Here is a 25,030-nt window from a genome sequence, read left to right on the forward strand (position 1 = left end):
GGCTCCCACCGCCAGAGGCACTCCGCGAGTGGCGTTGCGTGCGTCGTGCGTGTGTTGTGCGTGTGTCATGTGTGTGTGTTGTGCGTGTGTCGTGTGTGTGTTGTGCGTGCGTTGTGCGTGTGTCGTGTGTGTGTTGTGCGTGTGCCGTTGGGGGAGCGGTGGTGCGGCGGTTATCGCGCCGCTCAACGAACCCAGCGACCCGGCTTCGATTCCCGCTCATGGCCAACACCAGTGGTGATTATCTGAACCGGTGCCGCTCCTCCCCCAGAGAGCCTCAACTGAGTACCCGGCGCTGCGTGGACAAACATCGCCTCTCGGGAGACTGAATGCAGCCGGGGCGTGGAATTGTCCCACCCACACCGCGTCGTGTGCCGTGCCGGCCTTCGCAAGCGCTACTCGCCGACGGCACTTGCCCCGACAGTCCTGTTAAGGCTTCACGGGTGGTCTTTGTCTTTTTTTTTATGCCGTGGCCCCCCCCCGGCAGACGTGCTGCGGGCCGTGGCCTTGCTGGAGGAGTACCGCCGAAGGCTGCAGCCGGGCCCGCTGCACGAGGTCATGGGGCAGGTGGCGCGTCTGTTGGGCAGCGCGCTCTTCAACGCGCTCGTAGGTGAGGCCGTCACAGCGACTGCCGCAATCGTCGCGCGCCGCGGTGGCTGTGAGATGTTGTCTACCTCGCCTGGTATGCGCGAGGTCGTGGGTTCGATCCATGACCCCTGACGCCTGCTGCTGCTGCTGTATATTTGGAGTTTGCGTGTCTCTCTCTCTCATCATCACGGTGGCTATGAGATGTTAACTACCTCGCCTGGTGTACAGGAGGTCGTGGGTTCGATCCATGACCCCTGACGCCTGCTGCTGTATATTTGGAGTTTGCGTGTCTCTCTCTCATCATCATCACGGTGGCTATGAGATGTTAACTACCTCGCCTGGTGTATAGGAGGTCGTGGGTTCGATCCTGACCCCTGACGCCTGCTGCTGCTGCTGTATATTTGGAGTTTGCGTGTCTCTCTCTCATCATCATCACGGTGGCTAGGAGATGTTCACTCCCTCGCCTGGTGTACAGGAGGTCGTGGGTTCGATCCTGACCCCTGACGCCTGCTGCTGTATATTTGGAGTTTGCGTGTCTCTCTCTCTCATCATCACTGTGGCTAGGAGATGTTAACTACATCGCCTGGTGTACAGGAGGTCGTGGGTTCGATCATGACCCCTGACGCCTGCTGCTGTATATTTGGAGTTTGCGTGTCTCTCTCTCTCATCATCATCACGGTGGCGAGATGTTAACTACCTCGCCTGGTATACAGGAGGTCGTGGGTTCGATCCTGACCCCTGACACCTGCTGCTGTATATTTAGAGTTTGCGTGTCTCTCTCTCATCATCATCACGGTGGCTAGGAGATGTTAACTACCTCGCCTGGTATACAGGAGGTCATGGGTTCGATCCATGACCACTGCGTGTTTTTTCCCCGTGGTCGCGCGGATTTTTTTCTCCGGGTCCATCTGGGTTTCTCCTCCGCATTTAGAATCGACGTCACGCGTTTAGAGTATTACGTTTCCACGTGATAAGCCACTTCGTTGAGCTATCATTTGTGGCCAGGTCACTTCTGAAAAAATTAACCCGTAAAAACTAAGTTTTTCACTATAAATCCTTTATATGTGTGGCATCGGTTTTATTTTATTATTCATTTCTGTTCTTGAGTAAGAGTTTCATTTTTATCACATTGGTCAGCTCGATTGGATCACGGGAAGTGGGTTAAAAAACGACCGAAAGATTTGCACGGTAGTAAGTGCGCAAGCAAGGAAGCAAGTGAACTTAATATAAAGGGTTTAAAAAGAGCTGCCTAGCTCAGTGGGCCTGGTAAAATAAAACACAAATGCTTTTTTAGTTTAGTTGTTGATTTTATTTACGTTAATTGCGCTCGAGATCAGAATCTGAATATTTATACTGGAGGAGTCCAATGAGCTGTAAATATCTTTATCACAGATGTCCCAGTTAGGGTCACGGGGTCAAGTTCAAGTTCATTTATTAGGTGTATCGCCCTGTGAGCCATTGGGCTCTTGAATCGGGTGCAACCGCAACAGACAAAAAACAAAAACATGAACAAGAAGGTTAGGACAACAACGAATACAAAAACACACGATGGGGAGTGAAAAGTATAGGAAAGGTGAACACATCGCGGCGAAAAAATATGTAAAAATATAATTTGTTTATCTAACCAGGCAAACCTGATTGCTCAACGAAGTGGCTTATGATCATCACGTGGACATTTATAGCATTAACGTGATCTCCGTTCTAGATTTGAAGCTTTCGTGACTGCAAGGATCCATACTCTTAGTTCTTTCGGTAAAGTCACGTAGGTAAAAAATGAAATTAAAATTAATAAAAAGTTAACGGTCCCGCCTGATGACGGAGACTTGTGTTGCCTCCGAAACGTCGTGATTTTATTATTTTATTTTGATTAATTTTAATTAAATTTTTTACCTACGTGACTTTACCAAAAGAACTAAGAGTAGCATGGGGGTGGGGTTACGGTGGCAAGCGGCGAGGTGGCGCACCCATGGTGGTAAGGAGGGCCACGGGGTTGCCCAAGCGAACGTGCCAACAACGTCGGGCCAACCACACGGCAACGTTGGCAAGAGACGTCGGCTCGGAACTCGAGTGAGATGACGACGAGTCTGGTTTCCGGAACAAACTAAAGTGCATCAACGGAGATCTGTTACGATCCAAACAAGATCCATCGTGCCTGTCTGCAAACATCACCGTGAGCACCGTGAGCACCGCAGAGGTCGCAACCGGGTACCCGATACCCGTACCCTACCCAATACCCGGCTACCCGTACCCGGCAGGGTACGGGTACGGGTACCCGTTTGCGACCCTGGTGCGGCCGGGTACGGGTACGGGTAGGCCGTGAGTCACTGGTGAGTCACCGTTTGTCACTCATTTCGTAACGTCTTGTCTCTTCTCACAATTCAAATTCCTAGAATCAACCCACCCACGCCTGCAACATGGCTTCATCCCAAAGGTCGCAATCGGGTACCCGTACCCGGCCGCACCAGGGTCGCAAACGGGTACCTGTACCCTACCCGATACCCGGCCGGGTACGGGTAGCCGGGTATCGGGTAGGGTACGGGTACCCGTTTGCGACCCTGGTGCGGCCGGGTACGGGTACGGGTAAGGAATCAAAACCCGTTTGCGGCCTCTGGAGCACCGTGATTATCCGGCCGCCGCAGTGGGATTATTCACGATGGATATTTAGTCGGTGTGCAAAGAAACTAAATTTGTAATATTATTTGGTTATTTGACCAGGTGAGGCCCACTGACCTACGCAGCCGTTTTTCAGATGCGACCTGGCCATGACAATTGATAGCCCCAACGAAATTTATAGCAGCCAAACACTCTAAACGCGTGACGTTGCTTCTAAGTGTAGAGGGGAAAAAACCGGAGGACCCGGAGAAAAATCCACGCGATCACTGGGGGAACACGCAAACTCCAAATATACAGAAGGCGTCCGGGTCGAGATGAAACCCACGACCTCCTCCGTACCAGTGGCCGCAAAACCAGGACAGTGGCGGCCAAACCAGGACGCGTGTGGCCACGAGATTATGCTCCGTGAATAACCGCGGAACGTCATTTCGCATTCGCGCCCAAGTTGTTTGGCCGGCAGCTGCTGGTTCAGCGTTTCGGAGCAGCTTCGCACGGGGAAAAATATAATAAGCGTCGCGAATTCCCGCCAGGCATTGAGGGGCGATGATAATAAAAAAAAAAACGAGCGTGAAAATAAAATCTCAGCGAGCCGAGACGCGGGAAGACGACGTGGCGGACGAGCCGTCGCTGTGATTGAGCGAGCGCCTCGCGTAATATCCCTTGGCCGCCTGCGGACTGCGCCTCTCTGCCGGAGATACGTCGTCGGGGTGGGAAGGGGGGTGAAGATGCCCGACAGAATCCCCTATAGCAGTGCAGCGTCAAATCTACTCCTCGCCGCAGCAGCGGCAGCAGCTGCTTTGGCTAAGCACAGGACAAAGACGGTGGTCGTCGCATCGCGCTGCGCTTTCAGATGCGCCAGAGGTCGCAACCGGGTACCCGATACCCGTACCCTACCCGATACCCGGCTTCCCGCACCCGGCCAGGTACGGGTACCCGTTTGCGACCCTGGTGCGGCCGGGTACGGGTACGGGTAGGCCGTGAGTCACTGGGGAGTCACCGTTTGTCACTCATTTCGCAACGTCTTGTCTCTTCTCACAATTCAAGTTCCTAGAATCAACCCACCCGCGCCTGCAACATGGCTTCATCCCAGAGGTCGCAATCGGGTACCCGATACCCGTACCCGGCGGGTACGGGTGTAGGGTACGGTTACGGCCGGGTACGGGTATCCGATTGCGACCCTGGTGCGGCCGGGTACGGGTACGGGTAAGGAATCAAAACCCGTTTGCAACCTCTGAGATGCGCTTCTTGCGGCCGTCTGGAATGCTCTTCCCTTCCGATGTTAGCATGCCACTTGAGCTGTGCACTTTCAAATCATCTCGAGTGACAAACTCATTTCTTTAGAACTGCTTTTTTGTGTTTCGTTTGTTGTCCTTCCCCCGCACCTCCGATTAGCGAGGTTTATTGTTGACCTCCGTAAGGTGAAGGTGAAGACGCAGATCTCATCGTCTGGATTTATTGCTCCTCAAACGGAAAGCGTCTTGGCATGCCGACGCCTTTCCAACCCCAGGCCCCCGACGGGTGAGGAGCAGCTGACGATCAAACGCGTAAAGAGAATTCGCGAAATACATTTCGGCAAGCAACGTTTTAAATCCGCGAGCCGGACAATCTGCCCACGGATAATCGAGTTAAGCGCCGCAGTCAGTCAAGTCGGCTGGCCTCGTGAAGCTCTCTGTGTGTCTCACGGCATTTGCTTTTGCGCCGACAGACATAAAAAACCTAAAACGAAGAAAATAAAAAAATACCTAAAATTAAAAAAAACATAGCATTAACAAACCTAAATTTTAAAAACCAAAAATAAAAAAAACCTAAAATAAAAAAAGGTAACTTCAAAAAAACCTACAATAAAAAAACCCTAAAATAAAAATAATATACAAAACCTTAAATAACAAAATATCTGAAACACTAAAAGAAAATATACTCTAAATAAAACAAAGCATTCATTTAAAAAACCCTAAAATAAAAAACCTAAACGAAAACAAATCTAAAATAAAAAAAACCCCAAATTAAAACAAATTATAAAATGAAAAAAAAACCTAAAATAAAAAACCCCCTAAAGAAACTAAAATTAAATTTAAAAAGATCTAAAATAACACAAACCCCTAAAATTAAAATACTAAAATCCTCCAACACCGTGGCGTTATCCTCATAATGCGAGGCACGTCGACTGTCGGGCGCAGGTCTCCCCGGGGACGTCTCGGACACCCCCCCCCCCCCCCATGTGGATTGTTATTGACTCGCAGCGTGCGCCCAACACTCTCTTATACAATGAAATTTCGTGGGCGGGGGAGGGGGGCGGGGGGGAATTGCGATGGAAATAAATAACGTGGGCAGCGTCCCGCCGAGCCGTGCCGAGCGTGGTGGCGTCGTCCAGTGGAGCGATGTAGATGCCACTGGTTCTTCACCTTCTGTAGATGTAGATGCCACTGGTTCTTCAGGTTCTGTAGATATATATGCAGCTGGTTCTTCGCGTTCTGCAGATGTAGATGCCACTGGTTCTTCACGTTCTGCAGATGTAGATGCCACTGGTTCTACACGTTCTGTAGATGCCACTGGTTCTTCACGTTCTGTAGATGTAGATGCCACTGGTTCTTCACGTTCTGTAGATGTAGATGCCACTGGTTCTTCACGTTCTGCAGATGTAGATGCCACTGGTTCTTCACGTTCTGTAGATGTAGATGCCACTGGTTCTTCACGTTCTGTAGATGTAGATGCCACTGGTTCTTCACGTTCTGTAGATGTAGATGCCACTGGTTCTTCACGTTCTGTAGATGTAGATGCCACTGGTTCTTCACGTTCTGTAGATGTAGATGCCACTGGTTCTTCACCTTCTGTAGATGTAGATGCCACTGGTTTTTCACGTTCTGTAGATGTAGATGCCACTGGTTCTTCACGTTCTGTAGATGTAGATGCCACTGGTTCTTCACCTTCTGTAGATGTAGATGCCACTGGTTCTTCACATTCTGTAGATGTAGATGCCACTGGTTCTTCACGTTCTGTAGATGTAGATGCCACTGGTTCTTCACCTTCTGTAGATGTAGATGCCACTGGTTTTTCACGTTCTGTAGATGTAGATGCCACTGGTTCTTCACGTTCTGTAGATGTAGATGCCACTGGTTCTTCACGTTCTGTAGATGTAGATGCCACTGGTTCTTCACGTTCTGTAGATGTAGATGCCACTGGTTCTTCACGTTCTGTAGATGTAGATGCCACTGGTTCTTCACGTTCTGTAGATGTAGATGCCACTGGTTCTTCACCTTCTGTAGATGTAGATGCCACTGGTTTTTCACGTTCTGTAGATGTAGATGCCACTGGTTCTTCACGTTCTGTAGATGTAGATGCCACTGGTTCTTCACCTTCTGTAGATGTAGATGCCACTGGTTCTTCACATTCTGTAGATGTAGATGCCACTGGTTCTTCACGTTCCGTAGATGTAGATGCCACTGGTTCTTCACCTTCTGTAGATGTAGATGCCACTGGTTTTTCACGTTCTGTAGATGTAGATGCCACTGGATCTTCACGTTCTGTAGATGTAGATGCCACTGGTTCTTCACGTTCTGTAGATGTAGATGCCACTGGTTCTTCACGTTCTGTAGATGTAGATGCCACTGGTTCTTCACGTTCTGTAGATGTAGATGCCACTGGTTCTTCACGTTCTGTAGATGCCACTGGTTCTTCACGTTCTGTAGATGTAGATGCCACTGGTTCTTCACGTTCTGTAGATGCCACTGGTTCTTCACGTTCTGTAGATGTAGATGCCACTGGTTCTTCACGTTCTGTAGATGTAGATGCCACTGGTTCTTCACGTTCTGCAGATGTAGATGCCACTGGTTCTTCACGTTTTGCAGATGTAGATGCCACTGGTTCTTCACGTTCTGTAGATGTAGATACTGCTGGTTCTTCACGTTCTGCAGATGTAGATGCCACTGGTTCTTCACGTTCTGTAGATGTATATGCTGCTGGTTCTTCACGTTCTGCAGATGTAGGTGCCACTGGTTATTCACGTTCTGTAGATGTAGATGCCACTGGTTCTTCACGTTCTGTAGATGTAGATGCCACTGGTTCTTCACGTTCTGTAGATGTAGATGCCACTGGTTCTTCACCTTCTGTAGATGTAGATGCCACTGGTTTTTCACGTTCTGTAGATGTAGATGCCACTGGTTCTTCACGTTCTGTAGATGTAGATGCCACTGGTTCTTCACCTTCTGTAGATGTAGATGCCACTGGTTCTTCACATTCTGTATATGTAGATGCCACTGGTTCTTCACGTTCTGTAGATGTAGATGCCACTGGTTCTTCACCTTCTGTAGATGTAGATGCCACTGGTTTTTCACGTTCTGTAGATGTAGATGCCACTGGTTCTTCACGTTCTGTAGATGTAGATGCCACTGGTTCTTCACGTTCTGTAGATGTAGATGCCACTGGTTCTTCACGTTCTGTAGATGTAGATGCCACTGGTTCTTCACGTTCTGTAGATGTAGATGCCACTGGTTCTTCACGTTCTGTAGATGCCACTGGTTCTTCACGTTCTGTAGATGTAGATGCCACTGTTTCTTCACGTTCTGTAGATGCCACTGGTTCTTCACGTTCTGTAGATGTAGATGCCACTGGTTCTTCACGTTCTGTAGATGTAGATGCCGCTGGTTCTTCACGTTCTGCAGATGTAGATGCCACTGGTTCTTCACGTTTTGCAGATGTAGATGCCACTGGTTCTTCACGTTCTGTAGATGTAGATACTGCTGGTTCTTCACGTTCTGCAGATGTAGATGCCACTGGTTCTTCACGTTCTGTAGATGTATATGCTGCTGGTTCTTCACGTTCTGCAGATGTAGGTGCCACTAGTTATTCACGTTCTGCAGATGTAGATGCCACTGGTTCTTCACGTTCTGTAGATTTAGATGCCACTGGTTCTTCACGTTCTGCAGATGTAGATGCCACTGGTTCTTCACGTTCTGTAGATGTAGATGCCACTGGTTCTTCACGTTCTGCAGATGTTGATGCGCTGTGTGTACGTCCCTGTTTCGCACGCAGTGTTAGGCAGTGCGTTCCCGATTGTGGTTGTTGTTGTTCTCCCCCACTCCCCCCAAATTAATTCTGTAAGATGGGAAAATCAAGTCGAGTCTTAACGTTTCGCTGCACCGGTTAAAATTGTCCTCATGTTCGGATTCATTCGAACACGCGGCATCACTTTAGCGGCGTCACTTTAACGGCGTCACCTCCGTGGATGTCAATGGGGAGCCGCGGTGGCTAGGAGATGTTAACTTCTCTCGCCTGGCATGCAGGAGGTCGCGGGTTCGATCCCGACCCTGATGCCTTAATATGTTGAAGTTTGCGTGTCTCTTCTCTTTCTCACCCCGTGGTCGGGTGGATTTTTCTCCGGGTCCTCCGGGTTTCACCTCCACATTTGGAATCATGCGTTCAGAGTATTTGGATACTGCTATAAATTCTGCACGCCGATGATGAGCCACTTCGTTGAGTTATATTCTTGTGGCCAGGTCGCTTCTGAAAAAAGCTACATAGCTAGTGGTCCTTACCTTGTAAAATAAAAAATAGTTTATCTTCTTGGTTCTTTCGGTAAAGTCACGTAGAAGGGAAATAATAAAATAATAAAAATAAAACATAATAAAATAATTCTCACGACGTTTCGGCCACAACGCAAGCAGCCGTCCTCAGACGCTGTCTCCCCGACAGACCTGATCTTCACCTGAGGACGGCTGCTTGCGTTGTGGCCGAAACGTCGTGAGAATGATTTTATTATGTTTTATTTTTATTATTGTATTATTTCCCTTCTACGTGACTTTACCGAAAGAACCAAGAAGATAAATCCCTGCAGTCACGAAAGCTTTAAATCGAAATTTAAAAAATAGTTTAGTTTTAGTTTTACGTGCCGTTGGAGAGACAACTTATCTTTCTTTAGCGCGAAGACATTTGGGGTTTGAAAGCACAATATACAATATCTGAAATGTGTAATTCCGAAACTCATCCCGAACACATCGAGTGCAATGCCGCATATCCGACCGTGCACGAGGTCACGTGTTCGGCAACGGAAATAACAAGAAGAGACATTTTATTTTTTGTATTTGTTTAAAAAAAACCCTCAATATTTCAAGAGCCGCAATGCACTGTGTGGTGAATACGAGACCCTCGGTCCACGAAGCAGTTCCCTAGCCAGCCGGCAGCACGCGGCTCGCGGAGCCGCTGGCTGCCCACCCCAACGCTCGGGTCACCCACCTGCCCACGGTTTGACCCGGACGAGGCTTTGACCGGGACATCATGGGCATTGGCATCTGTGTTTGGGGGGGGGGTGGCGGTAATCGATTTGTCCCGACGACACCTGGCACCGTTGGCGCATTCAACTTCACCACGGTAAAGCGCAACAGCTTTCACGAGAGACCCAGCGCTGACCGAGAAATCCGTCCGGGTTTGCTCTACGGAGGAGGAGGAGATGGATGAGGTTGCAACCCCCACCGCGCGCCCTAATGGTGCACACGACGCTGTCCTTTAAACCCCCGCACTTTGCCTGAATATCGGCCCCAAAGCCCCAGAGGCGATTATTTCACGAGGGATTTAGCTCGCTGGCTCGCTCACTGGCTCGCTCGCTGGCTGGCTCACTGCTTTGCTGGTTGGTTGGCTCGCTCGCTTGATCGCTGGCTCACTCCTTGGCTGGTTGGCTGGCTCGCTCGCTGGATCGCTGGCTCGCTCACTGGCTCGCTCACTGGCTGACTGACTCACTCCTTGGCTGGCTGGCTGGCTCGCTCGCTGGATCGCTGGCTCACTCCTTGACTGGTTGGCTGGCTCGCTCGCTGGATCGCTGGCTCACTCCTTGACTGGTTGGCTGGCTCGCTCGCTGGATCGCTGGCTCGCTCACTGGCTGGTTGGCTGGCTCGCTGACTGGCTCGCTCACTGGCTGACCAGCTGGTTCGCTCGCTGGCTCGCTCTCTGGTTCGCTCTCTGGCTCGCTGGCCTGGCTCGCAGGAGCACGCCGCGTCTCCTAACGGCGCCGGGGGTGCTCGCCGCTCTCTCGGCGCCGTTTCGTCAAACGCGTCGTTTCCCCTCTCGTCGTGGCGATGGCGATGGGGGCGGCGGTGCAGCCGACAAGAGTCGCGTTCATCCCCACCGAGCCATTAGCGCTCGCGCAAAGCTGTAAACGCTTGCCCCTCGCCCTTCCGCCTGCCCGCCCGTGCGCAAATTGTAATCCTTGCCACGGGGCTCCCATGTGGAATAGGCGGTGGAGTTTAATGCAAATGTAGATGTAATCTGCACTGTACGCTCCTGGTGCTTCCGAAACCTCTGAGCCTGCCGTGTGCCATCGGGGAAGAAAAGACGGTTGCCACCGCTCCGCTCGGCACTTCTGCGGCCGTCTGGAACGCTCTCGTCTGTCCGATAACACTGGTCAACACACTTTTTCTGGCATAAGGTATTCCAACGGGTTTAATGTAATTTTCGGGTGCTGATTCCAAATCTGGCATCAGTTTTTGTCTATCACATCAGGTTTTAGAGATTTCAAATATTGCATTTTCAATAAAAACTGCAGAAGAAAAATATTAAATAAATGTGGATATGTACATAAAATGATATTATAAACACACTATCCTAAAAATACAGCACCATATTTTAACACTAAAGCAGTCACTGACTCACAACAACTTGCAATCATAAGTGACAGAATTAATTTCGAGTAAAATCAATGAAAATGGGGTATGCCGATAGCATAAAAATCAGACGTGATAGAGCAAATCTGAGATCAGATTTGGAATCAGCACCCTGAAATTAGTCTAGAACAGCTGCAAAAGTCCAGGCCAGAAAAAAATGGTTTTTTTTTGTTGACCAGTGTATTAGGAAGCCAATGGAAGCTTTGTGTGGGTGGGGGGTTCGTGGGTGGGGGGTCCGTGGGGGGGGAGGAGGGGTCGTGGGGGGGGTTCGTGGGTGGGGGGTTCGTGGGGTGGCAGGGGTCGTAGGGGGGTGGGCTCGTGGGGGGGGGGGGGGGTCGTGGGTGGGGGGTTCGTGGTGGGAGGGGCTCGTGGGGGGGGGGGGGTGATGGGACCTGGTCTCGGCGTTCAGAGAAGACGCGACGGCATCGTTCACTAAACCAGCGACACAGCGGCGGCGGCGGCACCAGCGGCAGGGATTTAATGAAACGCAGCCCGGCAAGTTTGGACTGCGTCGCTCCCCACCCCCTTTCTGTTCGTTATCCTCCTTCATCCCATCTCATTTGTGTGAGAATTGTGATGTATTGGTTAATGTCGCTACTGAAACTTGCGATGCGCGCGGTGCGTGCGTGTGTGTGCGTGCGTGTGTGCGTGTGTGTGTGTGCGCGTGTGTGCGTGTGTGTGTGTGCGTGTGTGTGCGGCGTGCGTGTGTGCGTGTGTGCGCGTGTGTGCGTGTGTGTGTATGCGTGCGTGTGTGCGCGTGTGTGTGTGCGCGTGTGTGTGTGTGCGTGTGTGCGCGCGTGTGTGTGCGTGTGTGCGTGTGTGTGTGCGCGTGTGTGCGTGTGTGTGTGTGCGTGTGTGTGCGGCGTGCGTGTGTGCGTGTGTGCGCGTGTGTGCGTGTGTGTGTATGCGTGCGTGTGTGCGCGTGTGTGTGTGCGCGTGTGTGTGTGTGCGTGTGTGCGCGCGTGTGTGTGCGTGTGTGCGTGTGTGTGTGTGCGTGCAGCACAACCACCATTAACACCAGCACCACCACCAGCACCACCACCATCAGCACCACCACCACCAGCACCACCACCACCAGCACCACCATCATCACCACCACCAGCACCACCAGCACCACCACACAGATATCCCCCGTATCGCCTTGACAGACTTTGTGTGGCCGTGAGCGGGAATCGAACTCGGGTCGCCAGCTTCATAGGGCGGCGTGCTAGCCGCTACCACCAGCGGCAAAATAAAACGACGGTTTTAAATACCGTGAACTATAACTAGATGACATTCAATGAAGACAAACCAACCCCTATCACAAGGGAGACCCGAAAATACAACAGAGTACAAAGTCAAATTAATTCCTTAACTCCCATAAGGGGCCGTCCATAAATGACGTCACGGACCTGGGGAGGGGGGGGTCAGACATTTGTGACGATGTGTGACAACACGTTCTACTTAATTAAAAAATATTTTTATGTTTTCTCCTACAACATCAGAGTACAGCGCCACATTAAATACGCACTACAATGACAAACATTCTAGATTTGAAGCTTTCGTGACTGCAAGGATTCATACTCTTAGGTTTTTTCGGTAAAGTCACGTAGGTAAAATAATAAAAATTATAATAGAAATTAAATATGATGATTTTATTTCTATTATTATTTTTATCATTTTTAAATAAAAAAAATGTTTTACCTTCGTGACTTTACCTAAAAATCCTAAGAGTACAATGACAATAGTGTAAAGCGATTTGAAGCATGTTTTTTGGGGGGGAAGGGGCAGAGCTCTGTGACGTCATATTTGAAAGGGAGGGGGGTCTGACTTTTTGTGACGCCGTGTGACGAGGGGGAGGGGGGGTCAAAAATCGTCCAAAATCGCGTGACGTCATTTATGGACGGCCCATAACCCTTCACCGCGCGGCACACGATTGTCTTCCGTACAACCTGGTCACTGCCGCTTCAGTCCCAGCAGAGGGAGCTACGTGAGCGTCGCTCACCAAGCTTCCGAATTTCCCACCGGGCATCGAGTCCTGTTGATGGGCGCGTTCACGACGGACGGACGCACGAATGCATGCGCGTCGATCCATCCTCGAAGCGCGTGCCGGAGAAAACAGCGTCTCGTCTGGGTCACCTGCTCAGTCACGTGTGCAGGTGACACGTGCTCCCCCGTAGCCGATGCCTCGCAAGGGGTCATGGAGAGGTCATGGAAGGTGGTTATGGAGGAGGTCATGTAGAGGTCATGCTCAGTCACGTGTGCAGGTGACACGTGCTCCCCCGTAGCCGATGCCTCGCAAGGGGTCATGGAGAGGTCATGGAAGGTGGTTATGGAGGAGGTCATGTAGAGGTCATGCTCAGTCACGTGTGCAGGTGACACGTGCTCCCCCGTAGCCGATGCCTCGCAAGGGGTCATGGAGAGGTCATGGAAGAGGTCATGGAGGAGGTCATGTAGAGGTCATGCTCAGTCACGTGTGCAGGTGACACGTGCTCCCCCGTAGCCGATGCCTCGCAAGGGGTCATGGAGAGGTCATGGAAGAGGTCGTGGAGGAGGTCATGGAGAGGTCATGCTCAGTCACGTGTGCAGGTGACACGTGCTCCCCCGTAGCTGATGCCTCGCAAGGGGTCATGGAGAGGTCATGGAAGAGGTCGTGGAGGAGGTCATGGAGAGGTCATGCTCAGTCACGTGTGCAGGTGACACGTGCTCCCCCGTAGCCGATGCCTCGCAAGGGGTCATGGAGAGGTCATGGAAGAAGTCATGGAGGAGGTCATGGAGAGGTCATGCTCAGTCACGTGTGCAGCTGACACGTGCTCGCCCGTAGCCGATGCCTCGCAAGGGGTCATGGAGAGGTCATGGAAGAGGTCATGGAGGAGGTCATGGAGAGGTCATGCTCAGTCACGTGTGCAGGTGACACGTGCTCCCCCGTAGCCGATGCCTCGCAAGGGGTCATGGAGAGGTCATGGAAGAGGTCATGGAGGAGGTCATGGAGAGGTCATGCTCAGTCACGTGTGCAGGTGACACGTGCTCCCCTGTAGCCGATGCCTCGCAAGGGGTCATGGAGAGGTCATGGAAGAGGTCATGGAGGAGGTCATGGAGAGGTCAAGCTCAGTCACGTGTGCAGGTGACACGTGCTCGCCCGTAGCCGATGCCTCGCAAGGGGTCATGGAGAGGTCATGGAAGAGGTCATGGAGGAGGTCATGGAGAGGTCATGCTCAGTCACGTGTGCAGGTGACACGTGCTCCCCCCCTAGCCAATGCCTCGCAAGGGGTCATGGAGAGGTCATGGAAGAGGTCATGGAGAGGTCATGGAGAGGTCATGCTCAGTCACGTGTGCAGGTGACACGTGCTCCCCCGTAGCCGATGCCTCGCAAGGGGCTGGTCAAGTGGAGCGAAAATGGAATTGTAAATACGGGACGGAATAACCGGGGCAGGCGACGGACGAGGCGTTCGACTCAAGATTGGAATCGCGCACTGCCGACGGAGAGCCGTCGGGAGTGTGCGCTGCATGTAGAACTTCTTTCGCACCGTACCTTAACTAACCATGATCATCGAAGGTGCGGGAGTTAGAGGGTGGTGGGGGGGGGGGTGGAGGTGATGGCCCTCGACCGGAGTGAGTGGGAGAAGGAGGAGTGGGAAGTTTTCGTGACTGCAGGGATCCATACTCTTTGGTTCTTTCGGTAAAGTCACGTAGGTAGAAAATAAATTAACTCGCGACGTTTCGATTGCAACACAAGCAATCGTCATCAGGTGGGATGTGTCCCCCCCCCACCCAATATTTATAAAATAAATATTTGCTATGCTATGTAAATAAAAATAACAATTTGCTCAACCTTGGCCACAATATCTGGACTTGTCTTCATATAAATCGATGCATAGATTTCTGTTCATATGATTGTGGTTATAGTTGTACTTTATTAATCCCTAATCTCTGCCATTACATACAATGAATCAAGAAATGTAAAAAAAAAGTTAAAACAGAGCAATGTAATACAATACACTATTAAACATTATTGTCAAAAATGTGTTAGTAATTTTTTTGATATTTTAGGCAGGAAATGAGTTTTAAAATTTTGATATTTTTCTGGGTTGGGACCCCCAGACACCCTGGAAGATTTGGTCCCCCCCAATGTTTACTCCATGGCTACGGCCTTGCAACACACACACAGAGATGCACTGGATGTGTACGAAACGTGTAGCCGGGGCTTATTCACTCTTTTACACTCGCCACTCTTTTGTGCGAGCGCCACTTTTTTGAGTGCTACTCTGACGGCAGCCTCGACCCGGGGGGGGGGGGGGGGCTCCTCCCCGAGGGGGGGGGCTCCTCCCCGGGGGGGGGGCTCCTCCCTGGGGGGGGGGGGGCTCCTCCCGTGGGCAGCTTCACGCTCACTCGCATGGCTCTCCTCGTGAGTGGCGAACGCTGCTGCCACCACCACGGCCACCACCACCACCGCCTCTACCGCCCCCATCGCCACCACCGCCACCATCGCCACCACCACCATCGGCACCACCACCACCACCGCCTCCACCATCCCCACCTCCACCATCGCCACCACCATCGGCACCACCACCGCCTCCACCATCCCCACCACCGCCACCATCGCCACCACCACCACTGCCACCACGGCCACTACCACCGCCTCCACCATCCCCACCACCACCCTCCCCACCACCACCACCCCCATCAAAACCACCTCCACCACTGCCCCCACCACCACCGCCCCCATCGCCACCACCGCCTCCACCATCCCCACCACCACCCCCACCAAAACAACCTCCACCACCACCGCCCCCACCACCGCCTCCATCATTCCCACCACCTCCACCATTCCCACCACCCCCACCACCACCGCCGCCTCCATCTCCACCATCCCCACCACCACCCCCACCGCCACCACCACCACCACCACCACCGCTACCACCGCCACCGCCACCACCGCCTCCACCATCCCCACCATTCCCACCACCGCCACCACCACCACCACTGCCCCCACCACCGCCTCCATCGTTCCCACCACCCCCGCCACCACCACCACCACCACCACCGCCACCATCACCACCACCGCCACCACCACCCCCACCACCACCACCGCCTCCACCATTCCCACCATTCCCACCACCCCCACCGCCACCACCACCACCTCCACCACCAACACCTCCACCACCACTGCCCCCACCACCGCCTCCATCGTTCCCACCACCCCCACCACCACCGCCGCCTCCATCTCCACCACCACCATCCCCACCACCACCCCCACCGCCACCACCGTCACCACCACCCCCACCGCCACCACCGTCACCACCACCCCCTCCGCCACCACCACCACCACCGCCTAGTGTGGTAGCAGCGATAGCTTTGAGAGCGCCCGCTTGCCACGGCTCACAAAAGGCGCTCTCCCTCGGCGCGTCTCAAATAAATAAATAAATAATGAATTGGATTAGCGCAGCGGGACAAAGCGGCGGTGGGGGGGCGGGTGAGATGCCCCCCCCCCCTCCCCCGCAATGCGTCGTGGGAATAACGAGCGATCGAATCTTGACTCGAAACTTTCAGTGACTGCAGCAATTCACAATCTTCATCTTCTTGCTTCGCGATCGAAACGTCGTAGGATTTTTTTCCCCGCGTCATTTTCTTCGCGCCTATCTCCCACGGCTTTACCGAAGGACCCAACGAAGAACCATGGGCGAGGGTCGGGGGCGAGAGGAGTGACCCTGATGACACCTGGGAGGACCTTGGAGGGTCCTCCTGCAGCAGTGGAGATCCACGCGTGTGTTTGTTGACCCGTGCATCGCTTAATCTTCTTATTATTATTCTTCCTCCTCTTATCCGTTTGTTCCTTCTGTTCATCTTCTTTCACTTCCTCGTTATCCTATTTTGTTTTGGGGGGGCTCTTATTCCTTCTTAATTTGGAGCTTTCGTGACTGCAGGAATTACTCTTTTGTTATTTCGGTAAAGTCTATGTGTGTTCATCTTCTTGGTTCTTTCGGTAAAGTCACGTAGAAGGGAAGTAATAAAATAATAAAAATAAAACATAATAAAATTACTTCCCTTCTACGTGACTTTACCGAAAGAACCAAGAAGATGAATCCCTGCAGTCACGAAAGCTTTAAATCGAAATCTGTGTGTTCTCTCTCTATGTATCTCTGTGATATCTGTCCGCTTATATGTCTGTCTATAGTTTTCTGGTTAGATTTTTGTTGCTATTTCATTTATACCTGATGATGATTGCTTGTGCTGCAATCGAAACGTCCTATTATTTAATGTATTATTTTATCTTTATACGTGACTTTACCGAAAGAACCAAAGAGCTCTTATTCCTCTTCCAATTCGTTTTTTTCTCTGCTTCCTCTTCTGTTTATTCCTCCTCTTCCAGTTTTTCTTCCAGCTCCTCTTCATTCTCTTCATCCACTTATTCCTTTTTTAAATCCTTTATATTAAGTTCACTTGCTTGCTTGCTTGCGCGCTTACGACCGTGCAAATCTTTCGGTCGTTTTTTAACCCACTTCCCGTGATCCAATCGAGCTGACATTTTGCACACCGACTCGTTGTGCGTGACAATTTATTTTCCAAAATTTTACACTTTTTAGGAAAAAATAAATTATATTTAATTACCAATTGCTTAATGGTGGCAGGCAATCATCTGACCCATAGGTGGCAGCCATCTCAAGCCAGAGGACGAGAGGACTCTAGCCGCCACGCATATAAAGGATTTATAGTGAAAAACTTTGTTTTTACGGGTTAATTTTTTCTTTCTTCCACTTATTCATCATCTTCTACCTCTTACACGCCTTACTCCTCTTCCTATTCATCTTCCTCTTTTCTTATTTATCTTTTTCCTGCTCTTTCCTTTCATCCACTTCCTGTTTTTCCTCTTCCAGAACCTCTTTTCTTTTCTCTTTCACCCTCTTCCTCCACTTTTTCCTCTCCCTATTCTTCCACTTATTCATCATCTTCTACCTCTTACACGCCTTACTCCTCTTCCTATTCATCTTCCTTTTTTCTTATTCATCTTTTTCCTCCTCTTTCCTTTCTCCCACTTCCTGTTTTTCCTCTTCCAGAACCTCTTTTCTTTTCTCTTTCATCCTCTTAATCCACTTTTTCCTCTCCCTATTCTTCCACTTATTCATCATCTTCTACCTCTTACACGCCTTACTCCTCTTCCTATTCATCTTCCACTTTTCTTATTCATCTTTTTCCTCCTCTTTCCTTTCTCCCACTTCCTGTTTTTCCTCTTTCAGAACCTCTTTTCTTTTCTCTTTCATCCTCTTAATCCACTTTTTCCTCTCCCTATTCTTCCACTTATTCATCATCTTCTACCTCTTACACGCCTTACTCCTCTTCCTATTCATCTTCCACTTTTCTTATTCATCTTTTTCCTCCTCTTTCCTTTCTCCCACTTCCTGTTTTTGCTCTTCCAGAACCTCTTTTCTTTTTCACCCTCTTCATCCACTTTTTCCTCTTTCCTATTCTTCCACTTATTCCTCCTCTTCTTCCTCCCTCCCACTTGCACTTCTTTGCTCCTCTTCATCTTCCTGCCCCTCTTCTTCCTCGTCCAATTCTTTCACTTCCTCTTCCTTGAATGGCGTCGACGGCTGTTGGCCGCTCCACAATGGGCGGCACCAGCAGAAGGAGGGGGAAGAAGCGGAGTGACCCTCCCCTCTCCCCTCTCTCTATGACCACCACCACCACCACGTGACTTTTCTTTCGCGTTGTGCGCGGTGCATTTAGCACCACAGCGCGTGGATTTATAGCGTTTCGATTGAAAGCTTTCGTGACTGCAGGGATTCATCTTCTTGGTTCTTTCGGTAAAGTCACGTAGAATGGAAATAATAAAAATAAAACATAATAAAATAATTATCACGACGTTTCGGCCACAACGGAAGCAGCCGTCCTCAGGTGGAGAACAGGTCGAGAAGACAGACTCTGTCTTCTCGACAGACCTGTCTTCTCGAAAGACCTGTTCTCCACCTGAGGACGGCTGCTTGCGTTGTGGCCGAAACGTCGTGAGAATTATTTTATTATGTTTTATTTTTATAATTTTATAATTTCCATTCTACGTGACTTTGTGTGTTTCATATCGGAATCGCCTCCAGTGCGTTTGCTGCTGGCGGCAATAAAAGTTATTTAAAAGTCAAAGTCTCCCTCCCGTGTCTCCTCCCTCCCTCTCCCTTCCTCCCGTGTCTCCTCTATCTATCTCTCTCTCGGTCGGTCGTTGATGAATGAGGACGTTGTAGGAGTAGAACAATTGAAAGCCCAGCGTTGTGCGATGGTGGAGGAGAGGAGATGACATGAATTGGGGGTGGGTGTGAGTGGTGGTGGGGGTTGGACAGAGGAGCATGGGGCAGTGACGATAACTCCCGAGACAAAAACAAATTCTGTCTACCACGGCCCCATCCCTGTTGGGAATGAACATCTTCAACACGTGCTCATATTTAACAATCATAAAACAATCAAGTTTACCAAACGCTTCCCTTGACAGGTACACCCTAACCAAACCCAATAACCATGCAAATCGGAGAGAGAGGGAGCGAGAGAGTTGAGAATGTCAAGGTGGGTGAAATGGAATATCGTGGGGATAAAAATGTCAACAAACAACAACGAAAGCCCCCACCCCCGCCACGCGATGCTGAACTCCCAGCGAAGTGTGCACGGATATCGGGTTCGCTTGACGTGCACCCGATACGCGCGTGGTAGAGGTCGCAACCGGGTACCCGATACCCGTACCCTACCCGATACCCGGCTACCCGTACCCGGCCGGGTACGGGTAGACCGTGAGTCACTGGTGAGTAACTGTCACTCATTTCCCAACGTCTTGTCTCTTCTCACAATTCAAGTTCCTAGAATCAACCCACCCGCGCCTGCAACATGGCTTCATCCCAGAGGTCGCAATCGGGTACCCGATACCCGTACCCTACCCGTACCCGGCCGGGTACGGGTAGGGTACGAGTACGGCCGGGTACGGGTACCCGTTTGCGACCCTGGTGCGGCCGGGTACGGGTACGGGTAAGGAATCAAAACCCGTTTGCGACCTCTGGGCGCGTGGTGCGGTCATCGTTGAAACAAAATAAATTTTCGTTCCAATTTTTTTGGGTAGCGGTGGCAGTGACGGGGGGGGGGGATCTGCCCCCCCCCTCCCACGCCCCCCACCCCCCTCCCCTCCGCCTGAGTTCTCAGCGCCACGCGCCGACCGCTGCGGCACCGCTGCGCGTTTGCCCGAAATCCACTCCCCGCTGTCGGTCTGGTTTCGCAGACTTGTTCCTTCGTTGACTCAGGAAATCCGAACTGCGGGTCGTGACCCACACTTGGTGTGGGGGGGGGTTGTGGTTGCATGGCAATGTGTGTGGCGGGGGGGGGGTGGTGGCTTGCCTCAGATTTCACGAAACTAAAAGTTGAGTTAAAACCACGGGGCGGCCTTCCCGGTACGGCCTTTGCGGTACGACCTTCCCAGGCAGGGCCCTCCCCGGGTGAAACTTCCTTCAGAACGAGTTTGAGACACACACAGACACAACAACAACCGCCATTCGCCACTAAGTGGCGGTGACGTCACCACGATGCTTGTGCCAGGCTATGTGCAATTTGAGGCCACGTGAAGTGTCGAACGCCCGCTGGCAGGTCACGGGGTAGACCCAGATGCCACGGGTCGACTGACTGAGACGACTGCCTGACGCACCAGCTGTGCCCCCTACTGTGCCAACTTGCTGTGCTTTAGCCACCCGGCGCTCTGCTCATTGTTGTGAGCGTCGCTCCTCGGCCCTCCGTTGTTGTTGGAGGGCGACTGCCTCCAACTGCCCAGTAGCGTCCTTCACGAGCCTCCTCCACTGAGGCCGATCTTGACACCGCTGGTACCAGTCATCTGCAAGTCCACTCAGCTCCACATCCTCCTGTACCACGTCACTCTATCTCTTCTCTAGCCCGTGCCGCGCTCGTTTAGCCCCCTCGATCCGGCTGAACAAAAGCTGTTTAGGCATGCGGTGGCTGGGCATGCGGGCTATATGACTCAGCCAACGCAGCCTTGCCTGCCGGAGGAGCTCACCGATGGGACTTTGTCCAGATCTTTCAAGGATTTGTCAAGCTCCTCACACAATCCAGCCTGGTTAAACCCAGGTGTGGCGCTGCAGGTTAATTTTTTGATGGAATTAAAGAGCGATTTGTGATCGCGGGCCATTGAGGCAGACTCCATCTCCTCAGCAACCCGCGACCACCACCCATCCTTGCAGCGCCTCCCGGCTCTCCGAACCTCCGAGCGAAGGCTGCGGTAAGCCTCCTCATTCTCCGACGTAGGATGCTGTAGCCGATAAGAGTGGGCCTGTCGCTTTTTCTCAGCCAGCTTGAACACCTCCTCTGTCAGCCAGGGTCTCTGGGGAGGTCCTAAACCTCGCCCATTTCCCCTCGACATCAGGAGGAGTGGGGGACGATGCCAACCCCAGCCGCAAGCGATGATGAAATTCTCGCTTGCAACTTTCATCAGCTAGCTTAGACCATGCCACTTTGGGTTTGAACGGGGTCCTGGATGTACACCTACCATTTTAATTTTTTTTCATGTATTAGGTATAACCCTGTGAGCCATGCGGCTCTTGACTCGGGTGCAACCGCAACAAAAGAAAAACATGAACAAGAAACATCTTAAAGTGATTACACGCAACAGAAAAATCCTGTAAAAAAACAGCAAAGTATTCCACCGTAGTGGAAACATGGCAGGCGCACGTTACAGATGACAAGTCGATGATGAGTGGGCAGATTAGCTCCACGGTAGGTCCTGGTGTCAAGGACATGGGCCTGCAGACACACACAAGACATACACTCACAGACACGCAGAGCCGTGCTGTGGTTCGATGGCCACCGTTTCATTTCTTCGCTTTATAGTGACTCTGCAAATCTACCAAAGGGCACAACAAACGTGATCGTTGTGCGTACGCTATTGCTTTTTTATTTTTACTTTTTGAACGTTTTGCTCAGATTTCCCTGGCATGCCGCGTCTGTTCAAAACACGCACTTGCGCGTGTGTCTGTGTGTGTGTCTGTGTGTGTGTCTGTGTGTGTGTGTCTGTGTGTCTGTGTGTGTGTCTGTGTGTGTGTCTGTGTGGGGAGTGGCGGTGTAGTGGTTAGCGCGCTGCGCTACGAACCCGGCGACCCGGGTTCGATTCCCGCTCACGGCCAACACCAGTGACGATTGTTTGAACCGGTCCTGGGCCTCCCCTAGGTCGACTCAGCCTCAAATGAGTACCTGGTGCGGTGTGCAAACATCGCCACTGGGGAGACAAAGGCGGTCGGGCGTGGTGCTGGCCACCCACCCTCGTGTGTACCGTTCCGGGCTTCATAGGTGCTCACGAACAGCACTTGCCCCTACAGTCTGTTGAGGCTATACGGGGGATCTTTGTCTGTGTGTGTCTGTGTGTGGGCGCGCGTGTGTATATACACGTCCCTTCAATTCGACAAAACAGCTGTCTGAATTCTCTCGACGCGTGTTATAAACCACGGGTGCACTGTAACAGTCGTTTAATTGTGTTTCTTAATTTAAAATAAAATAAAAACCCCAACGGTAATCGCGAGGGAGAGCCTCTCTCGATCATTGCCGGTCTCGGCTACTCTGGGAATTTTTTTTTTGGGGGGGGGGTGGGTGGCACGGAAGACAACCCTTCGAGGGGACTGACACACACACACACGTACGGGGGGTCCGTGAGAAACCCGTGCGGCGTGCCCGCTCGCAGCGGGGCTGCAGAGACGGATTAAGACGCCCGTTCCGTTACACGCGGAGACGCGACGCGGAGTTGCAGAGTCCGTGTTTTCCTGGACGCGTTGGCGGAGCGTAACAGCACAGCGGGGTGCTCGGCAAGACGGCGTGGCGGTGTCGCTGTGGCTCCCCCCCCCCCCCCCTGGAGTGAGACGCAGAGATTCTCGGTCAGAAGTTGTCACTTCAATTGAGCAGCCGCTCCCACCCCCCCCATGCTCAACCGCACGCTCCCCCACCCCCCCACGCTCCCCCACCCCCCCACGCTCCCCCACCCCCCCACGCACCCACCCCCCCACGCACCCACCCCCCCACGCACCCCCACCCCCCACGCCCCCCACCCCCCACGCACCCACCCCCCCACGCACCCACCCCCCCCACGCTCCCCCTCCCACGCTCCCCCACCCCCCCACGCACCCACCCCCCCATGCACCCACCCCCCCCCCCCCACGCTCCCCCCCATGCTCCCACCCCACGCACCTACCCCCACGCTCCCCCCCCCACGCTCCCCCCCCACACGCTCCCCCCCCACGCTCCCCCCTCACGCACCTACCCCCACGCTCCCCCCCCCCACGCTCCCCCCCCACACGCTCCCCCCCCACGCTCCCCCCCCACGCACCTACCCCCACGCTCCCCCCCCCACGCTCCCCCCCCACACGCTCCCCCCCCACGCTCCCCCCCCCACGCACCTACCCCCACGCTCCCCCCCCACGCTCCCCCCCCACGCACCTACCCCCACGCTCCCACCCCCCACGCTCCCCCCCCACACGCTCCCCCCCCACGCTCCCCCCCCACGCACCTACCCCCACGCTCCCCCCCCACGCTCCCCCCCCACGCACCTACCCCCACGCTCCCACCCCCCACGCTCCCCCTCCACACACTCCCCCCCCACGCTCCCCCCCCACGCAACTACCCCCACGCTCCCCCCCCACGCACCTACCCCCACGCTCCCACCCCCCACGCTCCCCCTCCACACGCTCCCCCCCCACGCTCCCCCCCCACGCAACTACCCCCACGCTCCCCCCCCACGCACCTACCCCCACGCTCCCACCCCCCACGCTCCCCCCCCACACGCTCCCCCCCCACGCTCCCCCCCCACGCACCTACCCCCACGCTCCCCCCCCCCACGCTCCCCACCCACGCTCCCCCACCCCCACGCCCCCCCCCCCACGCTCCCCCCCCCCACGCTCCCCCCCCCACGCTCCCCCCCCACACTCCCCCCCCACGTTGTGTAGATGTAGATGCCACCACTGCCATCTATTGCACGGCGGTTGAACTTACGACTCTCGGTCCAAACGGGCAACTGGATATACGAACATGTGTGTTCGTATCTCTGTAGGTTCGTAAGTAGAATGTTCGTAAGTAGAGGAGTCCCTGTACAGACACACACACCAGACACACCAGTGTAGATGGATGGAGGCCCCTTCCGCCAGCAATGACGTGAGCGACCCATTCATTACCCCGTAGCTGTCAAGATTTGGGGGGGGGGGAGGGGGTGCATGGTAATCAATTAATCTGCCGAGACGGGGTTTTTTAAATAACAACAACAACAAAGTTATAAATGCGACATTTTTATTTCGATTAAAAGCTTTCGTGACTGCAGGGATTCATCTTCTTGGTTCTTTCTGTAAAGTCACGTAGAAGGGAAATAATAAAATAATAAAAATAAAACAATAAAATAATTCTCACGACGTTTCGGCCACAACGCAAGCAGCCGTCCTCAGGTGAAGAACAGGTCATTCAGACGCTGTCTTTCCGACAGCCCTGTTCTTCACCTGAGGACGGCTGCTTGCGTTGTGGCCGAAACGTCGTGAAAATTATTTTTATTATGTTTTATTTTTATTATTTTATTACTTCCATTCTACGTGACTTTACCGAAAGAACAACCAAGAAGATGAGTTAAATGCGACAATTGGCACCGCCGTTCCAAACTCGTTCGCGCGGGGCAAACCTGCGACGATTCGGATTAGCGTCCTCGCCAAGACCTAATTGCCTCCTCGTGTTGTGAGTCAAGAGATCTGCGCGCTCCGCGGAACACCAAAATAGACCCCCACACACACACACTCGCTTGAGCTGTCTGGGGGTCACAGGTCACGTGCTGAGAGAGCAGCTGACTACCCCCCCCCCCCCCCAATGTCCACCAACTACTTCTTCTCCCTCCTGTCATCGATATTCACCAGCCCCACCCCCCAACCAACATCACCCCCCCCCATCACCACCACCCCAACCAACACCCCCCCCCATCACCACCCCCCCCAACCACCATCACCCTAACTCCCCCCCCCCCCATCACCACCACCCCAACCACCATCACCCTAATTCCCCCCCATCACCCCCACCCCCCAACCAACACCCCCCCCCATAACCACCCCCCCCCCCACCACCACCACCCCAACCAACATCACCCCTCCCCATAACCCCCCCACCATCACCACCCCAAACAACATCACCCCCCCCCCATCACCCCCCCCCCCCCATCA

At 52.8% G+C, this 25,030-nt stretch overlaps 1 protein-coding gene across 1 annotated transcript in view; it reads left to right on the forward strand.

Moving 5' to 3' along the window:
* Nucleotides 1–326: 326 nt before the first annotated feature.
* Nucleotides 327–25,030, forward strand: part of LOC144735649 (disks large homolog 2-like) — a 160,590-nt gene continuing 135,886 nt past the window's right edge. The window contains exons 1-2 of the mRNA XM_078618100.1: nucleotides 327–339; nucleotides 485–603. Coding sequence (XP_078474226.1) covers nucleotides 327–339; nucleotides 485–603 — 132 coding nt within the window. The remainder of the gene's footprint in view (nucleotides 340–484; nucleotides 604–25,030) is intronic.

This window comes from Lampetra planeri, chromosome 56, assembly GCF_965212315.1.
Source record: "Lampetra planeri chromosome 56, kcLamPlan1.2.h2, whole genome shotgun sequence".
In the NCBI taxonomy this organism is placed as follows: Eukaryota; Metazoa; Chordata; class Hyperoartia; order Petromyzontiformes; family Petromyzontidae; genus Lampetra; species Lampetra planeri.